At 60.8% G+C, this 26,300-nt stretch overlaps 3 protein-coding genes across 8 annotated transcripts in view; 1 reads left to right on the top strand and 2 right to left on the bottom strand.

Moving 5' to 3' along the window:
- Window positions 1–7,898, top strand: part of IGHMBP2 (immunoglobulin mu DNA binding protein 2) — a 28,358-nt gene extending 20,460 nt beyond the window's left edge. For all 3 annotated transcript variants that reach the window (XM_065838628.2, XM_071808675.1, XM_071808676.1), the window contains exons 10-15: window positions 1,451–1,569; window positions 2,131–2,225; window positions 2,586–2,709; window positions 4,709–5,509; window positions 5,967–6,151; window positions 7,446–7,898. In XM_065838628.2, the coding sequence (XP_065694700.1) occupies window positions 1,451–1,569; window positions 2,131–2,225; window positions 2,586–2,709; window positions 4,709–5,509; window positions 5,967–6,151; window positions 7,446–7,643 (1,522 nt within the window). In that variant the 3' untranslated portion in view covers window positions 7,644–7,898. The remainder of the gene's footprint in view (window positions 1–1,450; window positions 1,570–2,130; window positions 2,226–2,585; window positions 2,710–4,708; window positions 5,510–5,966; window positions 6,152–7,445) is intronic.
- Window positions 7,899–9,117: 1,219 nt separating this feature from the next.
- SYT12 (synaptotagmin 12) lies at window positions 9,118–19,669 on the bottom strand. The gene is made up of 8 exons (XM_065839437.2): window positions 19,541–19,669; window positions 16,241–16,305; window positions 14,457–14,650; window positions 13,379–13,771; window positions 11,280–11,495; window positions 11,087–11,207; window positions 10,756–10,889; window positions 9,118–10,355 (listed from the first exon to the last, which is right to left on the bottom strand). The coding sequence occupies exons 2-8, from the start codon at window positions 16,275–16,277 to the stop codon at window positions 10,182–10,184; spliced, it is 1,269 nt and encodes a 422-aa protein (XP_065695509.1). The 5' UTR covers window positions 16,278–16,305; window positions 19,541–19,669; the 3' UTR covers window positions 9,118–10,181.
- A 1,559-nt stretch (window positions 19,670–21,228) lies between these two features.
- Window positions 21,229–26,300, bottom strand: part of PTDSS2 (phosphatidylserine synthase 2) — a 31,335-nt gene continuing 26,263 nt past the window's right edge. For all 4 annotated transcript variants that reach the window (XM_071808671.1, XM_065839232.2, XM_071808673.1 and 1 more), the window contains 2 exons: window positions 23,548–23,733; window positions 21,229–22,192 (listed from right to left, as the gene is read on the bottom strand). In XM_071808671.1, coding sequence (XP_071664772.1) covers window positions 22,048–22,192; window positions 23,548–23,733 — 331 coding nt within the window. In that variant the 3' untranslated portion in view covers window positions 21,229–22,047. The remainder of the gene's footprint in view (window positions 22,193–23,547; window positions 23,734–26,300) is intronic.

Genomic DNA, 26,300 nt, shown 5'->3' with positions numbered 1-26,300 from the left:
TGCAGTCAGTGCAGTCCTGCGAGGCGGATGGGAAAACATTAATTGTCTCTGTTGGACTCGCAGACCCGCGAATACCACAGTGCTTGTCTGCGTGCTGCTCTCGCCTTCTTAGCAATGCTGCGTCTTAAAATGCAAATATCTAGAAGTTGGACAAACTGATATTCCCCTGGAATCTCTCAGTTTCATAACAGATCCAGGTTTGACAGAGATAGGCAGAGAGGCCATTTTACTGTACTTGTTTCGAAGTAATCCACTGGTGAGCAGCACTAGGTGCTCCCTCCTCTCACCACTGCAGCCAGCGTGGCTCTGCTTGTGTCAGCAGGCTGGGCATGGAGCCTGCGGCTCGAGGAGCACAGGGAGGCTGGCCCCACTCCTGCCTCATTCCTGTACACATTTGTGCACACGTGTGTCATTGAATGGTGAGTGCGGTGGGTTCTCGAGGGAAGGAGCGGCTGCGGCTGGGCTGGGCCTGAGCTGGAAGCCGCCTCTCCCCTCGCTCCCCGCTGTCCTGTCCTGTCCGGTGGGTGCGGTGCGATGAGATGAGGTGAGATGAGCCTCCTTCCCATGGCGTGCCAGCTGCCCGTTTGTTCACAGACTCTCCAGAGTCGCAGCTCGCTGTGGTTCGTACCCGTGGGCAGTAACACGTTTCAGAGCTCTCCTGCCATCCCCAGGCGTTCCGCTCTGCCCTCCATCGCCCCGGGCTCTCAGCTCACCTGACAACTTCCCTGGGGATTCAGCTCTAGTTTACTAATATTTTCTGAGCAGCTTTAGAGGCAGATGTATTAAAATACAGTTTCTTTTTTTTTTTTTAATGCAGCAACTTTAGCTGTAGAAATAATGCGAAACCCCAATTCCTCTGTGGTTCCTTGCCCTGCGCTTTCCTCTCTTGCCCAGCAGCGCTGCCGTCACGTCTCCGGGAGCACCTCAGGTGCTCCTCCTCCCTCTCAACACCGTAAAAACCAGAACGCAGCTGCCACATCTCCCTGGGCCAGCAGATCATTCCTCTTCGAGCCCGTTTCACCTACGCACAGTGCCCGGCCTCCCAGTGCTGCTGCCCCAGGACACGCTCCGGGGCCTCCGGCTCTTCATTTGCGTTTTGGGAGAGCGTTGAGCTGTCAGTCCCGCGGTGCAGAGCAATAATGGGTTCTCAGCTCTGGCTGAAGAGCGTGGGGAACCTCAGCTCTCAGTTTCTGTCATTCTCCTCCACCCCAGAGCCCGTCCTGCTGCGCTGTCACCCGCACGGCACCGCTGCTGGGCTGTGCCCTCGGCCCTCGGCACCAACATCAGCTCTGTTCTCCCTCTGTCCTTGTGGTCTTGCCGGGAGGAGTGAGAAACACTGCAGCTCATCGTCCCTTTGCTGTAATTTCAGTGTTGTCCACAGGCCCTTTCCCCATCCCTTTGCTGTAATTTCAGTGTTGTTCACTGGTCCTTTCCCAAATCTCTTGTGCAGGGACCTGCCGGGTGTCACCTCTACCGAAGAGACCGCAATTCCGCTGCTGCTCATAGACACCGCTGGCTGTGGGCTGTTGGAGCTGGAAGAGGAAGATGAACAGTCCAAGGGGAACCCAGGTACCGTCCTTCAGACAATTCTGTTGGCCGGAATGGATTGTCTGAGGCGCTCGGGCTCCCGCGGGCTGGGCTCTGCACCAGCGAGGACAGGAAGGGGTGAGCGGGGAATTAGTCCTGGAATTTGGGATGCAGCCTTGTGGAGCAGCACACTGCAGAGTCCGGGCCTTTGTACCTGTGCTTTGCTGCAGAACGGAGGGTAAAGTCAGTCCAGCTGATAAACTGGTGGAATAGTTCACATTTGTATTTAACTTGTCCTGGTTAGACCTCTCTGAACCAGCCAGTGTCCCAAATAACCGGCTGTTAGTGCAGGCGACGTGCGGACTCTGGGGCTCTGAGCGCACAGATCCGAGCATGGAGCTTGGTTATTTGCTCATGGGGGCTTAGAAACGTGGGACTTGGAATGAAAAGGTGGAGTTTCTCCAGTTGCAGCACAGAGAACTGAAGTTTTAGTGAGGTCTGGGGTCTCACTTCGGGGGAAAAATAATCTGTTGTCTGTATTGTCATTAATCTCTTGGACCAATACGGGATGTCCCCATCCCGGCCCCGCTCTGTCTGCCGCAGGGGAGGTGCAGCTGGTGGCTCTGCACGTCCAGGCGCTGGTGGGGGCTGGCGTGAGGGCGCAGGACATCGCCGTCGTGGCCCCCTACAACCTTCAGGTGAGACAGCCCCGCCGCAGCCCCTCTCTCGTGCCGCACACGCGCAGAGCAGGCGCGCAGGGTGGGTTCAGACCTCGACGTCTCCCGCAGCGATCCCAGAGCATCCTTCAGAGACACGGGCGGAGGCAGCAGAGCCCAAATGTATCATCATTTGTGGCCAGCGTGACCATGTTGAAACAGCTTGAGGCCGTGGGGGAAGGAGATGTTAGATGGGTGTTTTCCACTCCCAGTGCTTGACCTTCGGGAGATGTGAGCACTCGTCCTTGTGGGTCTGAGAGGACGAGCTCCACCGAAACAGCGCCTTTCATTCCTTTTCACCTTGCACTTTTCTTTCAAAGATGTCAATTGCGTGTTTTTCAGGTGGACATGCTAAGGGAGCAGCTTTGCCACAGGTACCCAGAACTGGAAATCAAGTCGGTGGACGGTTTCCAGGGCCGGGAGAAGGAGGCGGTGATCCTGTCGCTGGTGAGGTCCAACCGCAGAGGTGAGCGCTGGCTGCTGGGCTCCCCCGGAACGGGAGGGGAATGGGAACCGCGGGATTGCTCCCAGCTCGCTCGTCGTGTTGCCAAGAGCTGCGGTTTAATTGCACTTCTGATGGTCTCCAGCACTCTGAAGGAATTTACTGGCAAGAACCTTCCTTGTCAGCCTTTCTGTTTTTAATGACCGAATATACTTGCTGTCAGGGTTGCAGATGAAGCTCCTGTGCCAGGCAGCAGGGAAAGGGGAAGCCAGGACTGCTTAGTTTGAGGGTTTCTTGGCTTTTGAGGCCTCAGAAATTATTTAAACTGGGTCCTAAGAAAGCACCACGTTTACTGGAGTGCCCAGCACTTAACTGCAAAAGGTGAAAGTTTAGAAGGGTTGTTGCTTGTGTTTGGAGCCTATTTTGGGTCATTTCCCAAAGCAGGCAAGCAGGAGCTGGCATTACCAGTCACGCACAGAAAATGCTTCTTTTGGGAGCAAAATCTAGAGCGGAAAATCGAGTTCTTCCCTATCAGCAGCTGCAGCGAAAGTTAATAACTGGAAAAAAGCTGCCGCCCTGGAACCGTGAGGCTCCTTCGGTGGAGCCATTGGCCACGCTGGAGGGTTTTTGGAGCCAGCTCGAGCACAGGCAGGAGTGGGACCATGAGCCACTGTGGCCAGCGCTCTCCTGTGCGCGGTCACTGTCCCCTCCAGCCCGCGGTGGGACACGTCCCTTCCCGCGCTGCCTCTGCTGTGGAGACAGAGCGCTGTGTCCGTGCTGGGAGCGCTGGTGTCAGGAAGGGAGAGGGGGAAGGATGCGTGGGAGGGGGCGGCGCTGCTTTGTAAGAGAGCCCAGAGCAAGAAGAGCAGCGCTGGGGGAGAACAGAGGTGGGCCAGGACTAAGAACAGTCCTTGCTGAGGGGTGACTCACCTGGCCTGTGTTCGGTGGGAGCTGGTGTCCTGGCTGGAGCGCGTGTCCCCCGTCCCCTGCCCACACACGGCCACCAGCCAGAGCTCGCATGTGCCACAGGGATCAGTCACTTGCCTGGGGCACAAGGTGGCTTCTCCCTGTGTCTGGGCAGGCTCTGGTCTGCGGGAGGCACAAGACATGATGTTGCACCCCCGAGACCCTGAGGAAAAATCCATGCCCCTTCCACAGCCGCATTTCTCTGCTCTGAGAGGCCAGGGCTCTGCCCAGCAGCGCCCGTCCCTCTGCAGCCGCTCCCCATCCCACAGGAAACCCTCTTGCCGGGCCAAAGTGGTTGTTCTTGCCCCTGCAATCAGGTGAAACCTCATCGGAGAACCTGGGAATGGTTCTGTAAGCACAGAGAGGGGATCGCCCGCAGCCCATGCCGCAAAGGCAGAGCAGAGCTGGGCTGGTGACCGCCCGGCACACGCCTCAGCGCCTCCCCAACTGGGCTCCTCTCTGCCTGGAGCTGGGCGCTCGGCAGCCGCCCACGCTGCCCTGTCGCCGGCTGCTCCTGAGTCATCCTGCCGTTTGCTGCTTCTCGACGCTGGGCTTTGAGCAAACAGCCAGCAACAGGAGCAGACCCTGCAGAGCCGCCGGACGGCTGGGACCGGAACTCCGCCAGGGCCTGGGGCAGGAGGGGGAGCTGCACAGAGCAGGGTCTGTGTGTAGGCCGGGCTCTGTTTCCTTACCTGCGCTTGCTCTCCACGCAAGGTGAGCCGCTTCCACGCTGCCCCGTGCTGCGTTTGCTCCCAGCTCCCAGCCTGATCTTGTGTCGTGGGCCACCCAGGAAAACGTGTCTCCTCTCCATGTTCCATCCGTGCTCCTAGGGGCTGAGGGGGGGCAGCTGTCCCCTACCCAGCCACAGCGTCCCCACAGGGACACACCTGTCCCTGTGCAGCCAGGAGGGAGCAGAAAAGTGAAGGGAACAGCGTGAGTCAGGGACTGGAGCCCAGTAAATGCCGATTTCCACCGCGCAGCCAGCCACCCTTGCTCGTTTGGGCCAGCTGTGGCCCTGGAGCCGGCCCGCTCCCTGAGCCCCGTTTCTCTCTGGCAGGCGAGGTCGGCTTCCTGGCAGAGGACCGGCGGATGAACGTGGCGGTGACCCGCGCCCGGCGCCACGTGGCCATCGTCTGCGACACCCGCACCGTGAGCAACCAGCCCTTCCTGCAGCGGCTGGTGGAGTATTTCAGCCAGCACGGGGAGGTGCGCACGGCCTTCGAGTACCTTGATGATCTCCCACCCGAAAACTACGCCCAGGAGGGCCGGGGTGCGCGGCAACGCGGCACCAAGGCCCCCGCCGCGCCTGGCCCCAAACCCGGCAGGAAACCCAAAGCCGCAGCGACCAAAGCCACCTGTCAGCAGCCAGAAACGCGTTCATCCCCCAGCACAGGTGGCCCCAGGAGAGAGAGCCCGGGGACAAAGGACAGCGCGGACAGACTCAGGGCCATGCTGGTGGCGTTCCTGGCGAGCAGCGAGCCGCAGCTGGACTTCCCCCCGAGCCTCAACGCTCACGATCGGCTGCTGGTGCACCTGATGGCGGAGGAGCACGGGCTGCAGCACGGCAGCACCGGGGAGGGGAAGGAGCGCTACGTCAGCGTCCGCAAGAAACCGGCCGAGCCCTCGCTGCCCGCCGCCCCCCGCCAGCAGCTGCCCCCTCCCCAGCCACAGCATCGCGATGGGGACACGACTGTCCCTGCCGAGCCGGGAGGGAGCAGCGAGGGGAACGTGGAGCTGAAAACCCTGCACCTGGAGAGGGTCCAGAGGGAGAAAGCCAAGCGGGAGGAGGCGGCAAGGAAGGCTCAGGAGCCAAGCGAGAAGGCCAGCAGCAGGAAAAAAGACAAAAGCGAAGCCAAAGGTGGGTCAGTCTGTAACCAGCACGATTAGTGGTCTTCTTGAGTGGTCCTTAGTCACCGTAGCATTCCCTGCAGGCCCTGGGGTGTGTCTGGGTGCGTGGAGCAGGGACGGGGTTCCTGGAAAGCTCTGTGACGCTTGCCACTGCAGGCACGAGAACTGGCAGGAGCGTGTGCCAGGGAGAGGGGCTCGGGTGCAGGGAGGCACGTTTCTGTACCCAGCAGAACAGCGCCGGGGACCCTTTCCCAGGAGGAGGCTCAGGAACTGGATTGGAGGCTCCCAAATGTAGCCGTGGGCTCCCGCTGGTGCCTTTCAGCACAGGCCAGAGGTCACTGGGTCTCACTGAAATGCAGTCGCTGCAGACAGTGGCTCACGAGCCCAGGCCATTGCTGCGGGTCGCTGGGGTCTGTTCTCAGCTCCTGTGCAGCTGCTTTCACGGCCACGTCCCTTCTTCTCCCCAGCAAAGGCAGCGGCGAAGAGTGGAGCAGAGCGCGGGGCAGAGGAGGACATCGACGCTCTGATCGCCGCCGCCGTTCGCGCTGACAGCACCTGCGGCTTCCCCCGCTGCGCAGCCAGCGTCACCACCCTGGGACAGCTCTGCCCGCACTGCCACCGGCGCTTCTGCCTCAGCCACCACGTCCCCGAGGTGCGTGCGAGAGGGGAGAGCGGGATGTGCCGAGCCACACGGGTTTAACGTGGGAATTCTCCCGCCGAGCTCCCCAGGCAGGGAGATTAAAGCAGAACCCCATGTTGGAGCTTTTGCTGGAGCAGCAGGTGGAGAGGCCTGCCGGGCGTTAACATGTGGGCTCTGCACGCCTCCTCCTGAGAGCTTTTCCTTTGCTTTGTGCTCTTCTCCACCGTCCTCTGGCATTTATGCTCCCAGGTCGTGGAGATAAAACGAGTCAGAGAGGAGAATCGAGGAGGCAAGAGCGCAGGGCAGGGAGCTGGGCAGCCTGCAGATGCGGTTCCCGGCTCTCTGCAGTTCATGTGCCTTGTTAGCAATTAGGCGCTTCCTTAATGGCCTGGCTGTTCTGTAGGGCTGCAGGGGCAGGTGGGGGAGCGGAAGGCTCAGGTTGGCAGCGCAGTGCTCCGGGTTGGGTGGCCGTGGGCTGTGAGCCCCGTGGGCAGAGCTGACGGGGCTGTGACGAGCACAGGGGCCCAGAGGTGACGACTTTCGTCCTGCAGTGTCACCCGGCGCAGCTCCTCGCCTCCCGCAGCTTAGCAACGTTTAGTGAGCTGACCTGCAGATCCTCAGCGGAGATCTTCCCCTTGTCGAGTTCTGTCTGTTTCCATGGCAAAGAACAGTTGTATTTATGGTCACTCACAAGCTGGTGGGATAGAAATTTATTTCCTGCAGAATCGCCTCTCCCTGCTGAATGGCGATGAGGACTCTGATGAGGAGCAGTTGGAAGGATAAAATCCGTGTCACACTGTTTTTCTGCAGTTTAAAGTTCAGCCCTTTTCCCAGACATTACCAGGCTTACATGTGGAATAGCTGGGGAGCTCCTGTGCAGCAGCCAGGTGTAATTACACTGCATGGCTATAAAGATCTCTTCTTATTTCCCAAGTCACCTTTCCTGTTCCTCTGCTTTTCCCCAAATCTACTGTATGAGCAGAGAATGCAATTGGGAGCTCAGTTTTATTTCCGTCTCTCATGCGAGAGCCGTGAAAGCTCCAGCTGTTGGCACGAGGAGAGGGAGATCCCCCAGATGTTCAGAGTTTTGGAAGGAGACACTTAAACCATCCAAAAAGCTGATTTACCTGCTGTGTGGATCCCAGGAGGAGCAAAATGGCCTTTGTATTTTGTTTCCTGCCAGCAGAGCTGTAAATCAAGCGGAGGTGGCTTTGGGGGTGCAGAGCGGGTGGAAGGGGAGTTCCAGGAGCCATCTCCCCGGTGCCCGGCCCACGATGGCCCCGTTTCCCGGTGTCCCTTCCCGCAGGTGCACGGCTGCGGGGACAAGGCCAAGGCGCAGGCGCGGCAGCAGCTCAGCACCCAGGGGGCTCTGCACCCCGGGAGCGGCCCCAGGGCTGCGGCGCTGGACCCCGCCAGGAGGGCCCATCTCCAGCGGCGCCTGGACAAGAAGCTCAGCGAGCTGACCGACCAGAGGAGGAGTAAGAGGAAAGACAAGGAGAAATGAGGGAACCGGACACTTGGTGTTCAACCCTGAAGTCCTGGCTTAGACCACAGAAACCAAAGATGCTGTTAGAGCTGCTGAGCCCCGAGGGAAGGGAGCTCTGGGGTCTCCGCTGTCACTGGGGCTCCCTGAACCGCAGCGCTGAGACGGGACCGAGAGCGGCTTCGTGTCCCGTTACCCCTGTTGACAGAGTGATGGATGCACAGAGGGGCTGCAGAAAGGCAGCAAAGACGGATATTAAACACCCGAAGCAATCGGCTGTCGCTGTGATGTTTTACCCTGCTACAGTAAAAGGTCGATGTCCTGGGAAAGCCCCCAGAGTACGGCTGTGGGAGCTGTGCCAGCCCCCAGAGCAGGAGGGAGCACGTTTTCCCCCCAGTTTCAGTGCCTGTTAATACAGGTTGTGAACACCTTCAGAAAAACCCCTTCCTCATCCTTCAATAAACCTGATCCTTTGAAAAAACTCCATTTCCAGCCCCGGGCAAACCCGACCAGCGCCTCCCTCAGTGCTGAGCATCGCCTTGGCTTGTGCCGCGGTCCTGGGGCCGCCGTGCGTCAGCCCAGAGGAACGGCACCGCGCGGGTGGCACCGCTCGGGTGGCACCGCTCGGGTGGCACTGCTCGGGTGGCACCGCTTGGGTGGCACCACTTGGGTGGCACTGCTTGGGTGACAGTGCTCGGGTGGCACCACACGGGTGGCACTGCTCATGTGGCACCGCTCGGGTGGCACCACTTGGGTGGCACTGCTTGGGTGGCACTGCTCGGGTGGCACTGCTTGGGTGGCACTGCTTGGGTGACAGTGCTCGGGTGGCACCATGCGGGTGGCACTGCTCATGTGGCACCGCTCGGGTGGCACCGCTTGGGTGGCACTGCTTGGGTGGCACCGCTCGGGTGGCACCGCTCATGTGGCACTGCTCGGGTGGCACTGCTCGGGTGGCACTGCTCATGTGACACTGCTCATGTGGCACCGCTCGGGTGGCACCGCTTGGGTGGCGCTGCTTGGGTGACAATGCTCGGGTGGCACCGTTCAGGTGGCACCGCGCAGGTGGCACTGTTTGGGTGGCACTGCTCATGTGGCACCGCTTGGGTGGCAGCAGATGGCACACGGGTCCCGCGGGGTGGGCAGGAGGAAGGGCCGGGGCGCGGGGAGGGAAACCAGCGTGGCTGAATGTGTGCAGGGGACAGCGCGGAGAGGCACCTGCGACGGGAGACGTCACAGCGCAGGAACCGCAGCCTCGGCACGAGAACGAGGGTCAGGCGGAGAACACGGATGAGCAGAGAGGAAAATCGCTGCCAGCTCCGGGTTCCCCCAAGATCTTACGTTTAATGGGGGATAAATGGCTCAGTCCCTTTTCCTGCTCACATCATTCAGGTCACCACATCCCTGACCGCGCTCCCCCCTCCAGCACCCCAGGCACCGCGGTGCCGCTGCCCGGCTGTGTCCCCAGAGCGTCCTCTGGCCCCTGCCCCGCTCCATCAGACCCTCCATCCGTCACCCTTACACAGGCTGGGCCGCAGCTCCCAAAAAACCCCAAACGGTCCCCAGGGGCCGGTCCCCGGGCCAGGAGCCCACGGGCAGGCAGGACCCACAGAGCTTTGTCCCCTCCCTTCCCCCTGAAACCGCAGTTGGGATTAAAAATGGAGGACTGAGGGGCCTGTCCCGTCTCCCTGCAGTCACAGGGCAAACACGTTCGCCTCCGCGCGCGGATTTCAGGTACAAAGAGCGAGCTCTGTGGCGAGCGGGTCCCAACGCGACTCCGGGAGCAGGGGCTGTATAAAATAACCCCCAGTCGCAAGATCTGCATCGGAGGGGCAGGAATTCACTGCTGTGAGCAGCCCTGGGCTCCTGTAGCTGGCAGATGGTCCCGGTGGGGCTGGACCCTGGGACTGGCTCTGAGCCCGGATCTTAAGCCTAAGAGGTTGAAAAACCACCCATCAAGTCCGGAGGTGGCTGTGCAGCCAGCCCGGAGACCAGCGGAGTCACTGCTCGGACACAGCGCAGGAAAACCCGCGTGTGATGGCGACTGCTCTGTCTGCTGTTATTCCTGCCTTTCTCCACTCTCTTTGGAAACATTCGAGCCACGGTGCACAGCACCAAAATCCCTCCGAATCCCAACAGAAGCAGCGCACACGCCGAGAGAAACCGCGCTGTGCTGGCACCTTATCGACACCCTCTCCATTTCCCTCCGTTTGACCGAAAACCAAGAAATCCCCCTCCCCGACGGCCTGGGGGTCACGATCAAGGCGGCACCAGTTGCGTGCGCGATGCTCGGGAGGCGGCCGGGCCGTGGTTTGGGGAGGTTGGCGCTGGTTCTGGTCCATGTGCAGGCTCCGTTGGCAGCCCCCGGAGCATGCGAGGCCGAGCCGGGGACGGAGCCGCGGCCGAGGGGTTGCGCCGTCCTCCACATTTCGGCAGCGAGATGCACGCAAAGTCCGGCTCAGCCCCGGCAAACGCCGCGTTGTGGCGGCCGAGCCCCCTGCCCGCGGTCCCCGGGAGAGCCGCTGTCACCGGCTGCAGGCCCGGGTTCAGGTCCCCCCGCAGTCAGTTGCGCCGCAGCGGGTGCCACATGGAGACGGGTCTGCGCAGCGTGGCCAGCATCTGGTTCCAGTGCGTGGTGCCCATCCCGCTGGCTGCCGGCCCGATCAGGACGTGGCCCGTGTTGTCGGCCCGGCCGTCCTCGCCACTCTCGGCCACCGTCACCCTCAGGGACAGGTCCTGCGGGAGCACCGCGTGTCACCGTGCGGCGGCGGCATCGCCGGCGCCGACCCCCCGGACGTGTGTACCACATCCCCTCTGGAGCAGCTGCGCACACACGTACCCCAGCGCTGACCCACGCACCCCTATAACCCCAGCCCATGAACACCCCACGAAACCCAGCACCCCTATCTACACATCCCTCATACCCCGCACACCCATAGCCGCCCCCATACTTAAAAACTACATGTGCACACCATAACCTATAGACACACATCCCTTAAACCCCCACCCCACACACACATCCCCCCACACCATCTATACACATGTTGACCCCCACCACACAGTGCCTACAACCCCCAGAACCCCTTACACCCTGTGGATTCGGGGACCTCGAGGAGCCCCCCGGGCTGGGACAGACCTGGAGCACGATGGCCGGCACCGAGAAGATCATGGCCTCGTTGAACACGGGGTTGGTGTCGTCCCTCTTCACGGCCGTCTTCTTCTTGCTGATCTTCCTCCCGTCCTGCAGCAGGTACACCTTGACGAACGGATCTGCTCGGCGCCAGAAGAACACCCCGGATCAGTCACGGGTTCCCCCACAAGGTGGGGAAAGGGGGAACCACCGAGGGGCACCTTCCCGGGGGTCTGTCCCCGGCGGGAGCCACCTCAACAAACACGATGGGAGGATGGAGCAGGATGGGATCCCCCCGGGCTGCGCAGAAGGACCAGGACCCCTGTCCCCCGCTCACCTGCGGTCACTTTGCCGCCGCTCCACACCAGGTTCTTGGCTTTGACCACCACCACAGTCAGGCGCTCGGCCGTGGGCAGGTAGCTCAGGGACAGCAGGATCTCCCCCACCGTGTCCACCGCCTGCAGCACAAACCAGCCGTCACCCACCCGCAGGAGAAACCCCCAAAACCGCGGGCGGGAGGCGGACCCCACCTTGTTGGTGTCCTGCAGGTAGAGCCAGGCGGTGAAGGGCCGCGCCGGCAGGTCCAGGTCCGACAGCTTGAGCTCGGCCACGCCGGCGCTGACGCTGCGCTCGTCCTCGTCCACGCCGAACACGGAGAAGCGGAGGCTGTTCTCCTCCAGCGCCGCGGGGTCCAGCGGCACGGAGAACCGCTCGTCGAATGCCACGGCGTAGGCGCCGCGCTGGATCTGGAACGGGGTTTGGGGGGTGTCTTGGGACCTTGACACCCGCCGGGTTTTGGGGCCACGTCTGAGATCCGCCCCGTTCCTCCCGCAGGAATCAGCGGGAGCGCGCGGCTTGGGGGGCGCAGGGTCCCTCGCTGGGGACAAAATTCCCACCTGACCTCTGCAGCCACCCAGCGACTGCGGTAGAAAATAGCGGCCGTGACCTGCCCTATCACCCATTAACTCTTTTAACTAGAAGTTGAAGGTGGGTCTGGTGCTCTCACACCCAGGAGCACCCTCGGGACGCTCGGCCACCCCGGGGTGCGGGATTTGGGGAAGGGGCTGTGACCCCAGCCCCGAGCCCACGGGCTCAACAAGCCCTGAATGTGCTGTCAACAGACGCCGACTCCTCTTCCCATCGCTGCTGGGACGAGCAGCTCTGCGGCCGTTTGCTGTGTGTTTGTCTCAGCATCTCCGGGTGCAGCACAGCGGAGGTGGCAGCTGCTCTTTGAAAACAAAACCACAACCCACCAAACCAAACACGGCGAACGAAAACCCCGCAGACACAGGGACTGTGGAGCACTACAGGAAAGGAACGAAATGTATCCTGATGAGCTGTCTCAGGACAGCAAAACAGGGTAAATAGCGCTAGTGAATTATAAATGATGCTAAATAATAAATATCTCCAGAGCATAAATAAAGAGCCTGATCTTTGGATGGAAAAACGGTCTTAAAAGGGCGCAGTGGAAATATCTGAGGCCGCGGTTTTGCGCCCGCTGGCAGGGTCCCCAGCCTGGGCACAGGGCTGTGCGGCCGGTGCCCCTTTCTGCCCCTTTCTGCCCCTTTCTGCTCCTTTCTGCCCTTTTCTGCCCCTTTCTGCCCCTTTCTGCCCCTTTCTGCTCCTTTCTGCTCTTTTCTGCCCCTTTCTGCCCCTTTCTGCTCCTTTCTGCCCCTTTCTGCCCCTTTCTGCCCCTTTCTGCTCCCTTCTGCCCCTTTCTGCTCTTTTCTGCCCCTTTCTGCCCCTTTCTGCCCCTTTCTGCCCCTTTCTTCCCCTTTCTGCTCCCTTCTGCCCCTTTCTGCTCTTTTCTGCCCCTTTCTGCCCCTTTCTGCTCCTTTCTGCCCCTTTCTGCCCTTTTCTGCCCCCTTCTACCCGTTTCTGCTCCTTTCTGCCCTTTACTGCCCCTTTCTGCTCCTTTCTGCTCCTTTCTGCCCCTTTCTGCCCTTTTCTGCCCCCTTCTACCCGTTTCTGCCCCTTTTCTGCCCCTTTCTGCCCCTTTCTGCTCCTTTCTGCCCTTTTCTGCCCCTTTCTGCTCCTTTCTGCCCCTTTCTGCCCCTTTCTGCTCCTTTCTGCCCCTTTCTGCCCTTTTCTGCCCCTTTCTGCTCCTTTCTGCCCCTTTCTGCTCCTTTCTGCCCCTTTCTGCCCTTTTCTGCCCCCTTCTACCCGTTTCTGCCCCTTTCTGCCCCTTACTGCCCCTTTCTGCTCCTTTCTGCCCTTTTCTGCCCCTTTCTGCTCCTTTCTGCCCGTTTCTGCTCCTTTCTGCCCCTTTCTGCTTCTTTCTGCCCTTTTCTGCCCCTTTCTGCCCCTTTCTGCCCCTTTCCGGAACACCCCCAGTAAATCAGAGCGGCTGCCCTGAGCTTCTCAACAAGCAGCTGCTGAGAGGAAAATCAGGCTCCTGCTTTCATGACAGAGGCTTTTGGGGACACTTTAAAAGGGACGTTTCACCCCAAATCCCCCCCAGGCCCCTTCCTCCACCTTCCACAGCATCCCAACCCGTGGAACAGGGAGTGATGACCAGGAAAACGCCACACGCGGGGACAGCAAAGCGGCCGCACAGCCCGGCCAGGACGGACCAAGTTCCGCCCGGGGGTCCGGGGCACAGACCCCGACTCACGGCGCGGGGGCTCACCCGGGCGATGCCGACGATGTGCTCGGCGGGCAGCAGGCTGAGGCGCATGAAGCAGGACTCGAAGCGCGCGTCCTCCTTGTCCAGCAGGTCCTTGCCCTGCAGCAGCGTGACGTGGAGCGCGGCCGCGCGCGCCTCGTACTCCAGCGCCACCTCCACCTGCCCCACCGACACGTCCTGCCCGAAGCTGTTCCCCAGCGACGACACCGAGCTCAGCGAGTCGGCCGACACCGATCTCTTCAGGGGGCCGTAGGGGGCCCAGCCCAGGTCCCTGCTCATCAGCTCCAGGCTCCCCAGCTCCGTGATGCTCTCGAAGGTGTCGTCTGCACGCAGGCTGCTCCGGCGGACGGGGGACGTCTTATCCAGCACCTTCTGCGAGCCCGGAGCCGGGCCCCGCTGCCAGCGGGAAGGGAAACGTGGAGACGCAGTCATAGCATCACTGAACCCTCCAGAGCCTGAGTCCACCCATAACCCACCCTGTCCCTGCCCCATGTCCTGAGAACCTCATGTCCGTCTGTCCAGCCCTCCAGGGCTGGTGACTCCAGCACTGCCCTGGGCAGCCTGTTCCAATGCCCCACAGCCCTTTGGGGAAGAAATTGTTCCCAGATCCAACCTCAACCTCCCCTGGTGCAACTTGAGGCCGTTTCCTCTGCTCCTGGCGCTTGTTCCTGGGGAGCAGAGCCCGACCCCCCTGGCTCCAAGCTCCTTTCAGGCAGTTCAGAGATCAGAAGGTCTCCCCTCAGCTCCTGTTCTCCAGCTGCACCCCCAGGTCCCTCAGCCGCTCCCATCACACTTGTGCTCCAGCCCCTCACCAGCTCCGTTCCCTTCTCTCCACTGGCTCCAGCACCTCAAGGGCTTTTGGGGTGTGGGGCTCCAAACTGCCCCCAGGATTTGAGGCACAACCCCACAGCTCCCAAGCCCCATTTACCAGCCCCGTGCTCATCCCCCAAGCTCCCCAGCAGCACCAGTTTGTCTCCCACACCTTCTCCCCCAGCCAGAGGACACAGGTGCTGTTTTTCCCCCTCCACCCACCCCCGTGCTGCAGAGAGAAAGAAAAGCAGCCGAACCTTCACCCTCGTACCTTGTGTTTGAGGTCCGGGCACGCCGCGCCGTACTTGTGCTCCAGGTAGCGGTAGTCGTAGTTGGGGAAGGGGGAGGGTGCCGGGTAGGTGCCGGAGCGCCAGAGCTTCCAGAGGTTGAGGGCGGCGATGCCCAGCAGCGCCAGCGCGCCCGCCGCGTAGAGGCCGATCTCCCAGCGCGGGGGGGCCGCGGCGGCTGCGGGGGACACGGGGGACCCTCAGGGGACACAGCCCTCGGGCACAGGCTTCGGCCCCTGAAACTCAGCCCTGAGCTGTGAGATGGGCCAAGGGGGTGCGGGTAAATCACTGCGTCCCACTGGTGCCTTCGAACGGGGCCGGGCAGCAGCGTTGCCAAAACGATCCCAGCCCTCACTGTGCTTTCCCGGGGGGTGGAGAGCACGCGATTGCGGCCCCGTGTCGGCACACATGGAATCGGGAACCGCTGCGTCCCCCGGTGCGGGGACCCTCACCCGCACAGCTGTGCTCACATCTGCATCGCCCCAGCCGCCCAGGGAAACCCGCGCAGCTTCCCGCGGCTGGGGATGCCGAGAACACCCAGAAACGGGAAAAAAGCTTCTGGAAGCAGGGAAAACCCCTCAGGCGTGGATGCGATGTGGGGCTGCCAGGCGGGAGGACGTGGCAGTGGGCGAGGGTGCCCGGAGCTGCTGCATTGCACCAGCTCCATCGCCGCCGAACAGCACCCACCGCTCCGTGCAGCGCAAAAACGGGGGGGGAAAGAGAGTTCTCGTTGCAGAGCGCTGCCGGGAGCCCTCCCGCGTCTCGCTGCGGTGCAGCCGGGAACGGCACCGGGCAGGGCTGCCCGCGCACCATCACATCGCATCGCATCCCGGCACAGGGACAGCCCGCACAGCACAGTGCATCACATCACATCCCATCCCGGCACAGGGACAGCCCGCACATCCCATCCCATCCCATCCCATCCCATCCCATCCCATCCCATCCCATCCCATCCCATCTCAGCACAGGGACAACCCGCACAGCACAGCCCGGCACAGGGACAGCCCGCACAGCACAGCACATCACATCACATCCCAGCACAGGAACAACATGCACAGCACAGCACATCACAGGGACAACCCGCACAGCACATCCCGGCACGGGGACAGCCTGCACTGCTCTCCAAACCTCCACGGCAGGAGCCAGCACAGGAGGGACCAGAACGAACCCACCACCGTGTCCAAAACACCCGGTTCTGAACCCTCTGGGGGATCTTGTGGGATGAAGCCTCGGGACAGGAGCCAGGTCCTGCTCCCTCCCCTGACCCAGACCCCCGGGCTGCAAAGGGCTGGGATTTACCCCCTGGGCTGGGATTTACCCCCTGGGCTGGGATTTACCCCCCGGTTGGGATTTACCTCCTGGTCTGGGATTTACCCCCATATGGGATTTACCTCCCGGTCTGGGATTTACCCCCAGTATGGGATATCCCCCCGCTCCAGGTCCCAGGGTGCTGCAGCTCTCGGGGTCACTCGCACACACGGAGGTTTCGGTGCCATGCAGCTCCCAGGAGTTCGCAGGCTCCTGCTATGGCAGGGGGGCAAAACTGGGGCAAACTCCCCTTTCCTGACTCCAGCTTCTGATTGACCCTGGGTACAACCCTCAGCTGTGCTGGAAACACACTCGCCTCTGCCTGTTTTCTGGGCAGAGCACCCTGTGTTGGGAAGCTCGGGGGTTTAAGGGCTTTTCCCTCGCGTCGTGAAGCCGGACCCCGCGTGGGGGGTCCCGCAGAGAGCGGGGGATCCCACCCCCGGCAGCTCCCCGTACTCACCGCTCACGCGGGCTCTGCTTACGTGGCCGGTGTCCATGGCGAATGGTCCGTGCTAGCGGGGCAGCCTGCAACGCCAGACGGGAGTCAGGGACCGGGAAACACCAAAGCCAGCCGTCCTCGTTTTTCCGCAGGGATGCTCCAGAGCTGCTCCGCCAGCTCCTCCGCGGGCACAGAGCAAATGGCACTGAAACGCCGCGGCCGCTACGGGGGAGCCGAGGGACCGAACCCCCGGGAACCGGAGAGCGGCCGCAGAGCCGCCTGATCGACCCGGGAGCGTTTCACGGGTGGCGTTTGCAATCTCTGCATGGATTTCTACCCCCCCAGGAGCTCTTTAAGCCCTTTGCTGCTTTTCTGGTCTCTTCTCCAGCCTCAGCCTCCCCTTCCGTGCGTTCCTCGCCCCCCGGGCCGCCCGGTCGGGGTTCGGGCGATGCCGTTCCCGGAGCTCGTTCCCACAGCTCCATCACCTCCTCCCGCGGGCTGCCCCGGGGACTCAGACATAGGATCCATCCCCAGCACAACCACAGCGCTGCTGCTCAGCCCAGAGACCCCGGAGTGGGCACTGAGCGATGCCCGAGGGGTTTATCAGCTTATCGAGCCCCCCAAACACCCGACAGGCAAACCCAGCGTGAAGGGAGGAGGATTTAGCCTAAATGTCAGGGTTTATTCCAAACATAACCAAGTCACTAACCCAGAACCCCAGGGAGGCTGTGACGAGGCTGGGATGTGCCCAGTTCATCCCCCACCCTCAGTAAAATACCGGCTGAGAACGCGCTGAACTCGTCTCATGTACGGACGGAGCCCAGCTCAAGGGAGACATTGCTGTTCAGCGCTGGAAATCCAGGCTAACGTTGCAATAGGGCGATGTCATGGAGATTTACTCGCAGCAGCCTCTTTTTATGTCCTGAAAAACTACCATGTGTGATTAAGAAGCTCCATTTCTTTTTATGTTTCCTGGTGGCTTTTTAAAACGTGAAATACAGAAGTTTTCAGGACCAACTTTCTCTGCAGAAGGGCAAACGTCCCTTTTAAAATCCCTCCATTTCTTTCCAATGGCTTTTGAATCCCTAATTTTCCATTTCATTCCAAGCTCTTCCCCAGAGCATCCTTTCCTAATGAGCTCCAAGCACCGAGCTAAGCAGATTCCCAAGGCATCGCCCAGAGCGGCAGGAACCGACTGCAGCGCTCGGCACAGGAATCAAACCAGGCGGTGGTTTCCTGTTGGCAAAGCAGCATCAGCCTGTCCTGAGCGAGCGATTCGGGTGCAAAGCACTCGGGCAGGGGGCTGTTGCGTTTCGGGTTAACTGAACGTTCCCTGCGAGTGTTCCACTGAGCTGCCTTTCAAATCCCGTCCTGGGAAACCAAACGTGAGGGCTCAGGAGGGGACAGGGCGGGCAGCGCTCCCCACCAGCGTTTGGTTTCCCAGGACGGTTAATCCTGGGGGGACCTCAGGGTGCGGAGCTGCAATCCTGAAATGTCACGGTCCAAGTCATAAACCACAGCAGCGATCTCAGTGTCCGTCTGTCCCTTCCTGTCCCAGCACAGACCCCAATGCCCGGCTTTGCCGCTGGCCTGAGCCTGGGCCAAACTCAGCCCACCGGTGAGCCCAGGCTAAACTCAGCCCACTGGTGAGCCTGGTCCCCCAGTGATGTCACCGGTGAGCCTGGCACCCCAGCGATGTCACCGGTGAGCCTGGCCCCCCAGCGATGTCACCGGTGAGCCTGGTCCCCCAGCGATGTCACCAGTGAGCCTGGCCCCCCCAGCGATGTCCCCAGCAATACTCCCAGCAATTCCCCATCCAGCCCCCCGGCTCCACCGGCTCCATCCCACCCCGGAGCACAAAGCCCTGTCCCGCCTCCAGCCGCAGGGCAGAAAAGTCAGATGGTGTTTGCTGATGGCACATTTGTCAACACCCCTGCCCCAAACAACCAACAAACACCAACCTAAAAGCCCAAACTCGACAGAACACACAGATTTGGGCTCTGCCCCAGTTCCTGCCTGACCCCAAGCCCCGTTGCCCTCCCACCCGAGCCCCGCAGCCCCCCAGCTGCCCCAGAGCCCAGGCACTGCACGGGCACCCATCCCAGTCCATTTACACCCAGCCCAGCCCATTTACACGCAAAACGAGGCCCCTGCACCATTCTACACCCCCAGGGGCAGGCTCGGCCCAGGCAACGTCGGCTTTGCCCCCAGAACAGCCCGGATCCTCCCCAATCCCCGTTGTTGTGTTTTACCGGGCAAGAAAAAACCCCCGTGGCTCCGCGGAGCAGAGCGGGGACCCCCCCACGGCCCCGGCATGGGCAGCAGCGGGTGCCCCGGAATGGGGAGAAATGCAGCGATTTCCGAGCAGCCCCTGATGGGGAACAGCAGGGACCGGGGCGGGGGGGACACGCAGCCGGGGGTTCCTCGCTCAGCGGCTCGGGGGGCACGGGGAGGGCTCGGGGGGCACGGAGAGGGCTGGGGGGGCACGGGGAGGGCTGGGGGGGCACAGCGACACTTTGCCGCAGCTCCGCGATCCGGGCCCGGCTGCCGGGCTCTGCGTCGCCGCTCACCCGTGCAATGAGCTGGGCGGCCCCTGCACCCCCGCGGGGGCTGGAAAGCGTTTCCCACACGGTTTCTCTCCCTCGGGGTTGACGGGGGGACACAAGGGCTGCGGCCCCCCCTGCCCAGAGCCGCTGCCGGGCGGCCGCAGGGGCTGCAATAGCCGGGAGAAGGGATGCAATGGCCGGAATGGGGGTGCAATGGCCGGAGGGGGGATGCAATGGCCGGAGGGGGGGCGCAATGGCCGGGAAGGGAGATGCAATGGCCGGGAAGGGGGATGCAATGGCCGGGAAGGGGGATGCAATGGCCGGGAAGGGGGGGATGCAATGGCCGGGAAGAGGGGATGCAATGGATGCGCGGCGGAGGAGCCGTTGCCGCCCGGGGCTGCCAAGGAGATGGGTCCGCCCCCCCCGCCGCGATGGGGCCGGGGACTTCGGGGGACACGCAGGAGGGGTCTCCCCCCCTGGCTCTCAGCACCCAGCTCCGTAGGTTGGCAACTTTCCTTGGCAAGTTGCCGTAAATAATAATGATAGTAATAATAATAAATATATAGCAATCCCCGAAACATCCAAACCCTCACCCCAAAAGCCAGCCCGGAGGGGGCAGGGTCGCTGCCAGCCCCCCGCACCCCGGTGACCCCGGCACACGGCAAACCCCCCGCACCGTCACCGTGTCGCATCCCGCCGGCTGCCCCGCAACCCCCGCGTCCCCCCCGGGCCGAGGTGCCCACCGTGCGCTGGCGGCTCGGCGGCCCCGACTCACCGCTGCTTTGGGGGAAAAACGGGCATTTTCCGGCCGCTGGCGGGGGCAGCGGGGATGGGGACGCGGCCGCCGGAGCGGGGATGCGGGCGGGGCCGCCCCGGGCTCCACCCGGCCGGGGGGAGCTCAGCGCCGGTACCGCCCCCCGGCTGAAGCGGGGCCGGTTCTTCCCGCCCGCCCCCCTTCCCGGGATTTCGGGGCTCCCCCAGCCGAGCGCAGCCCCGCTCCCGCTGCGCGGCATCAGCGTCCCCCGGTGCCCCCAGGCCCCCTCAAACCCCTCCGGCTGCCCCAACCCCCTCCGGTGCTCCCAAACTCCCCCGCGGCCCCCCAGGGCCCCCCCTCCTGTCTGAATGCCTGCAGCAAACACCCTATAGAGCAGCGGTCTGCAACATTCTCAGTCTAAAAATGATTCAAAACACCACTTATCCTTCGGGGGGGGGGGGGGGGAAAGGCCTCACAAAAACAAAACAAATCCCCCCCCCCGCAAAAAAAAAAAACACACAAAAGCAGCCCAAACGCAGCTGCTCAGCGCTGCAGGCCCAGCACCGGGTGAGGAGCGGGAGGATGCTCAGCGCTGCAGGCCCAGCACCGGGTGAGGAGCGGGAGGATGCTCAGCACTGCAGGCCCAGCACCGGGTGAGGAGCGGGAGGATGCTCAGCGCTGCAGGCCCAGCACCGGGTGAGGTGATGAGCCACCAACCCACCAGCCCACGGCTGCCAGGACCAGCCTACAGCTGGAACAAGAACGACTCCGCTGGGAAGGCGTGGAAATGAGTATTTGCTCAACTCTGTGCCCTCTGCGCGGTCCCAAAGGCATTAGCACCCCCTTACTCAGCAGCTACTCCGGAGCAGTGCCCGCGGACGGGACACCCAGCAAAGCTGCATTGGGTCGGTCACCCCGTCCCCAGAGCGCTCCCCTCGCTGAGCTCTGCGGGTGCCGCAGCCCGCCCCCCTAATCCCCACCGCCCTGCTGCTGCGTGCCCGTCCGGGGTGGGAAGTGTTCGGGTCGCTCTGCAAGCACAGGAGAGATGCGGATGTCGGTTGTCATCCACGTACGAGAGCCAGGCGGAGCACACCCGCGGGTGCCTGCTCGTCAGCAGCTCGGCAAGTCCTCGGCCACTCGCAAAGTGCCAGTTGCGCTCTGGAAACTTCACTGGTGGTGTTGATGCCATTTTCTTCTGACCAACACTTCCCTGAAGAATACCCCTCAACAGCCAGATCACAGGATCCATAAAACAACGCGGTTACGTCAGTGCCTTCGACGCCAGTGAAAGGCTCAGAGCAGAGGTCACAAAACCGATGCTTAGTGGAGCACTTGCAGTTTGAATAATGACCTCAAAAAACAAAACAGCCCAGGTTTCCAAGTGGTGTGCCCAGCTGCTGGGTGCGCAGGGACCCTCCCCAGCCCCACTTACCTGGAGTAACGGGCAGGGACGGGGCAGGGACAGCAGGGACGGGGCAGGGACAGCAGGGACAGAGCAGGGACAGCAGGGACGGGGCAGGGACAGAGCAGGGACAGAGCAGGGACAGAGCAGGGACAGAGCAGGGACAGAGCAGGGACAGAGCAGGGACAGAGCAGGGACAGAGCAGGGACAGAGCCCGTCCTGCCCGCACAGGAACAAAACCCTCTGGTGAGCAACGAAAGAGCCGAGAATAAGGCAAATAACTGAAGACTGCTGGAGTAACTCCCAGTTTTCTGCTTGTTATACGTTTTACTCCACGAAGCGAAGGAAAGGCAGGTTGACCTTTCTTATTTAACCTTCCCTTACACTTAAGAGATGCCCAAGACTAAAATAAAAATTAAAAAAAGAGCTAAGGAGAAGTCGTCTGTCTCCCTAGAGCAGTGGTACAACATAAAACTATTGTAGGCTACTCCAGGACGTTGAAAGTCAGTTCAGAGAAGGCAACGGCCCCGCGCACAGGGCCTGTAACAGTAGTGTAGTGTTTGACGTTCTGTGCAAGTTACGCAACTTGTTCACAAGCTTCGGTTTCTCTACGCCTCCCTCGCCGCAGCTCCGTCAATCGGTGGCTGAACGCTCCACACCATCTCACTCCACAGCTCAAGGTAGTGTCAGCAGAACGAAAACCAACTGCTTCCTGTGCCTGGTATCTGTACACTCAAAACAAGTGTTCCTAATGCCCAAATGTCAACGTCGAAATCTCACAGCTTACTGGGAATAATCAGCTAAACTGCCTTTGCGCTTTGTCCTAGAGCCCTGGCCTCCACGCCTTGCTCCGGAGGCGGACGCGCGGTCCAGCCCAGCCCAGCCCAGCCCAGCCCAGCCCGGTCCAGCCCGGCCCAGCCCCGCGCCACCGCGCCTGCTTCTGACTCCCCTGCACAGACCCTGCCGCCGCACCCCGGGAGAAAGGGTGCGAGCGACACTTTGCCCCGAGAGGATTTCCACACCTTGGAAAGCTAACGACGACAAGTACAAGTTAGGTAGGGTAAGGTTGGAACTGCCACCAGGCCAGCTCGAGCACTAGAGTTCCTGACAGCCCTCTGTCTGCTGCTCAAGGTTTCCTCTCCCTTAGTTTGTTCCCGTTTTGTTCATCCAGCATCGACGAGAGTCCGTCACCGTTGCTCAGGCATTTGTCCTTTTCATACTTGTGCTCTTGCTTCTGTCGCCTTATCTCCTTATACCGCAAAGTGATGTCACTACGAAGAAAAACAAAGAGATGAACCAGGGATGTGAACAGACAACACCAACACACGATCAAAACAACCAGGCAAGCGTGCTCTGGATGCAAGTGCCCCTGGGATAACTCAGCTCACTGGAGTCTCTTCCAGGAGCCCCCGCTGCAGTAGCACAGGGTCTCTGGGGCCCTGCCCTTCCCTCCCTCCCGCAGCCGCTTTCCCTTTGCTTGCGCACAGCAGCACCCAAACCACAGCCTTCCACCCGGCTCGCTTGTCGCTGACGCTGGGACCGCTCGGACAATCACGGCACAGCACATCGTCCGTGCAATGAAGGTGTAAAACATCTCAGCCTTGTCTAACTCAGAGCGCAGGCTCTTGCAATGAAGGTGTAAAATATTTCAGCCTTGTCTAACTCAGAGCACAGGCTCTTGCAATGAAGGTGTAAAACATCTCAGCCTTGTCTAACTCAGAGCACAGGCTCTTGCAATGAAGGTGTAAAACATCTCAGCCTTGTCTAACTCAGAGCGCAGGCTCTTGCAATGAAGGTGTAAAATATTTCAGCCTTGTCTAACTCAGAGCGCAGGCTCTTGCAATGAAGGTGTAAAACATTTCAGCCTTGTCTAACTCAGAGCACAGGCTCTTGCAACGAAGGTGTAAAACACCTCAGCCTTGTCTAACTCAGAGCGCAGGCTCTTGCAATGAAGGTGTAAAATATTTCAGCCTTGTCTAACTCAGAGCGCAGGCTCTTGCAATGAAGGTGTAAAACATCTCAGCCTTGTCTAACTCAGAGCGCAGGCTCTTGCAATGAAGATACAAAACATCTCAGTCTTGTATAACTCAGAGCGCAGGCTCTTGCAACGAAGATACAAAACATCGCAGCCTTGTCTAACTCAGAGCGCAGGCTCTTGCAATGAAGATACAAACCACCTCAGCCTTGTCTAACTCAGAGCACAGGCCCTCGCAATGAAGGTGTAAAACATCTCAGCCTTGTCTAACTCAGAGCGCAGGCTCTTGCAATGAAGGTGTAAAACATCTCAGCCTTGTATAACTCAGAGTGCAGGCTCTTGCAACGAAGATACAAAACATCGCAGCCTTGTCTAACTCAGAGCACAGGCTCTTGCAATGAAGGTGTAAAACACCTCAGTCCTGTCTAACTCAGAGCACAGGAAAACCCAGCCCTGATCCCGTCGGCCAGCACCACGCACCCAGCAGGCCCGGGGCAGCAGGCACGCACCGCTGTGCTCCCACAGCGACACCGAGAGCAGCGTCCCGCAGAGAGCAGCGCTGCCGGAGCTCTGATCCAGGCAGAAACCGCAGGATCCCGCCCAGCGAACTCCCTGCTCGTGCCCCAGCCCGCAGAGAGCAGCGCTGCTCACCGGAGGAAGAACCGCCAGGCTGTCCAGGTGAGCACGAGGATAATGCCCAGGATCCAGCACTGGGTGATGTAGAACGGGAGCGACAGCGTCAGCGTGTAGGGGTCGTACTTGACGACGATCAGGAACTCGGTGGCGGTGATGGCGGCCACCAGCCACGCCTGCTGACCCAGCTTCTTGTGGAACGTCCTGCGGAGAAACGCACGGTAAAGCAAAGCTGCTGCTGTGAAACGAAGCGTCCAGAGCAACAGCCATGAAAAGACAGCTGGGGTAATAACTTCATTCAGCCTTGCACAATTTTGAAGTCTAGTCTGGCTTGCACGTGTACTAAGCCTGTGCAGGCTGACGACTTCCATGCTGGCATTAGTTAAGTTTCCTCTGAGAGGCTCTGAAAATGTGTGAAAAGTTAAACTTCATCGTCCCGTGACACATCCAGCCTCCCCGTTTTCAGGGTATTGGTAAATCCAGTACCAAATCATCTGACCAGCCTGAGATCAGCCGCGGTTCAGGGCAGGTGGAGGCAGGAGCTCTGCTCCCACTGCAGGTCACGCTGCTCTACCCGCACTTAACCCCGCGGGTCTGCATTCCGAAACCCACTCTGTCCCCCAGCAGGTATCGGGTGAGCTGTCGCTATGACCTCTGAACAGACTCTGGAAGAACCGAGTGTGATAACCAAGAGGCACGGTCAGACACTGGAGGCACGAGGCCGCCGTTCCGCTTGTAGGGCAACGCAGCCGAGGGGCAAACGCAGGATAAACACTGAACCCGCAGGGTCTGCTTCCAAGCAGAACCGAGCCAACGAGGAGCCGCAGTGCTCCGGACCAGCCTGGCGAGGGGCTCGTCCACCAGCAACGCCAGAAATTAAACTGCAGGAGAACCAAGACGGCTGTTCAGAATTGCAGGAGAGACTGGAAAGACCGTCTTTGGGGTTCCTGTTCCTGCACGGGAAACATACCAAACCAAAATAGCCGTGGGCTGGTGAGCTGGCCCCACACGGACTCAGCAAACGCCCTGATGTTCAGGAGCCACCCAAGCTCTTCAGGCCGTATTTTCTTGCCAGTGGATGGAGGTGAAGCCACCTAACAAGTCCCTGGTGAGGATTTCCCTCTGCTCACACTGCCCGGCACCCTCCAGCTGCTGCACGGCCCGGTGCCCACGCACCAGGACACAGGGAGCTGCCCGCTTCTGTTCCCCTGCCCCCATCAGACACCAGCAGCTGTACTGGGGAGGGCGTCCTTCTTCCCTCTCTCCCTCCCTCCCTTCCTTCCCTTCCGTCCTTCTGCAAGCATTCCCCTGCTGCTCGGACACATCCACTCCACTGCATCCCCCTGGGGAGGGCGCTGAGCAAACAGCTTCTCTCCCCTCTGCTGATCCAGGGCGGCCATTGCAATCTCAGCACGCAAACCACACAGTTTTGCAAACACGAGGCCTGAGTGTCATATTCAAACTACACAAAATCATCCAAATACACTGGAAGAAAAGACGATGCAGTAAACGTAGAGCAGGTTATCGCTGATGCGGATGGGATGAGCACGTTCCGGTTTGAAAAGTACCCGCCCAGAGCAGCTGAGATGAAAGGGCTCCGGAAGCTGCTCCAGGCGGTCCATGTGGCGCGACGGATCCGGTGGGCAGAGAGCAGCCTGACGCACGGGGAGAGCAAAGGCGGCGCAGCACAGCTCTCGCTGGGCGCTCCAGCTGTCCGGATGGCTCGGGCAGCTCTGCTCGTCGCTGCCTCATTTGCTCACGACAGCACGCTGATAAAAAGGATTAAAGGTAACCTGACAGAAGAGCTGCACAGAACCTAAAGCTGCCGAGGAAGAGAGCTTGCTTCCTGCCCTGCTACTCATGGAAGATTTGAAAGAAAAGTCCTTTTATATCTGAGGAATAAGATTAAAATTCACGGCCTCCATGCGGACTCCTTAGAAGGGGTGTGAAGACTGGAAAGCAGGCTGACATGACACGGTCAAGTGCCACAGACCCTCACATCAAGATATTTCTGGCGAGAAGAGTCCTGAAGAACGCCAGCAGCACGTTGAGCCCAGCAGGAGCGTGCTGCGCCACCGAGAGCAGCTCCAGCAGCCACCCCTCTCCTCGGGCTGTTCCCGTTCTAGATACCTCATTGTCACCATGCTCAGACCCAGCTCCTGAAAGCAAAGCCCTGGAACTGTCCGCAGACACTAAGAATTCTGAATCAGATGAACTTCACTGCTCTCCAGACCGAACATCGCAGGCTTAGCTGCAGAGATCTGGTCAGTTACCTCAGACAAAGCCGTTGGTACCAGCCAAGGCGACCAGCCGTGTTTCTGACAGGGGAGGTCAAGGGAACATTCCAAACTTGAGCGAGTTTCCAGAAGGAAAAGGCGAGGAAGGATTCTCACACGCTGCCAGCCTGAGGCACGAGCTGCTCTGCGCCAGCAGCCTCCCCCTGCAGCACAACAGGGAGAATCCAAAGCGGTTCCTTGGCTCCAAAGGACGCGCAGGTGCAAATGCACCCAGCTGAGCCGGTAAAACAGGGGAAGATGACCCGAAATGCAGGGAGGGATCCACGTCCAGCTGCAAAAGCCTTCGCAGGGATGCTGGGTAAGCCCGACGCTGGGGTTTCTGCACGAGGAGCGTGAGGAGGGCAGAGCCGGGGCGCTCAGAGGTGAGGGGCTGGCACCGCGGGCACCGCGGCAGCGGCACGGCAGGCGGTGGTGGCCATGGCAAAGCCACGCAGCCCAGGGGGAGTCGCTGCTGCCTCGCGCTCATTCAAACCG

The sequence above is a fragment of the Patagioenas fasciata genome, chromosome 5 (genome assembly GCF_037038585.1).
Source record: "Patagioenas fasciata isolate bPatFas1 chromosome 5, bPatFas1.hap1, whole genome shotgun sequence".
Classification (NCBI taxonomy): Eukaryota; Metazoa; Chordata; class Aves; order Columbiformes; family Columbidae; genus Patagioenas; species Patagioenas fasciata.
Note: the sequence above shows the minus strand (reverse complement) of the source record. Positions and strands in the feature narration are given on the sequence as shown.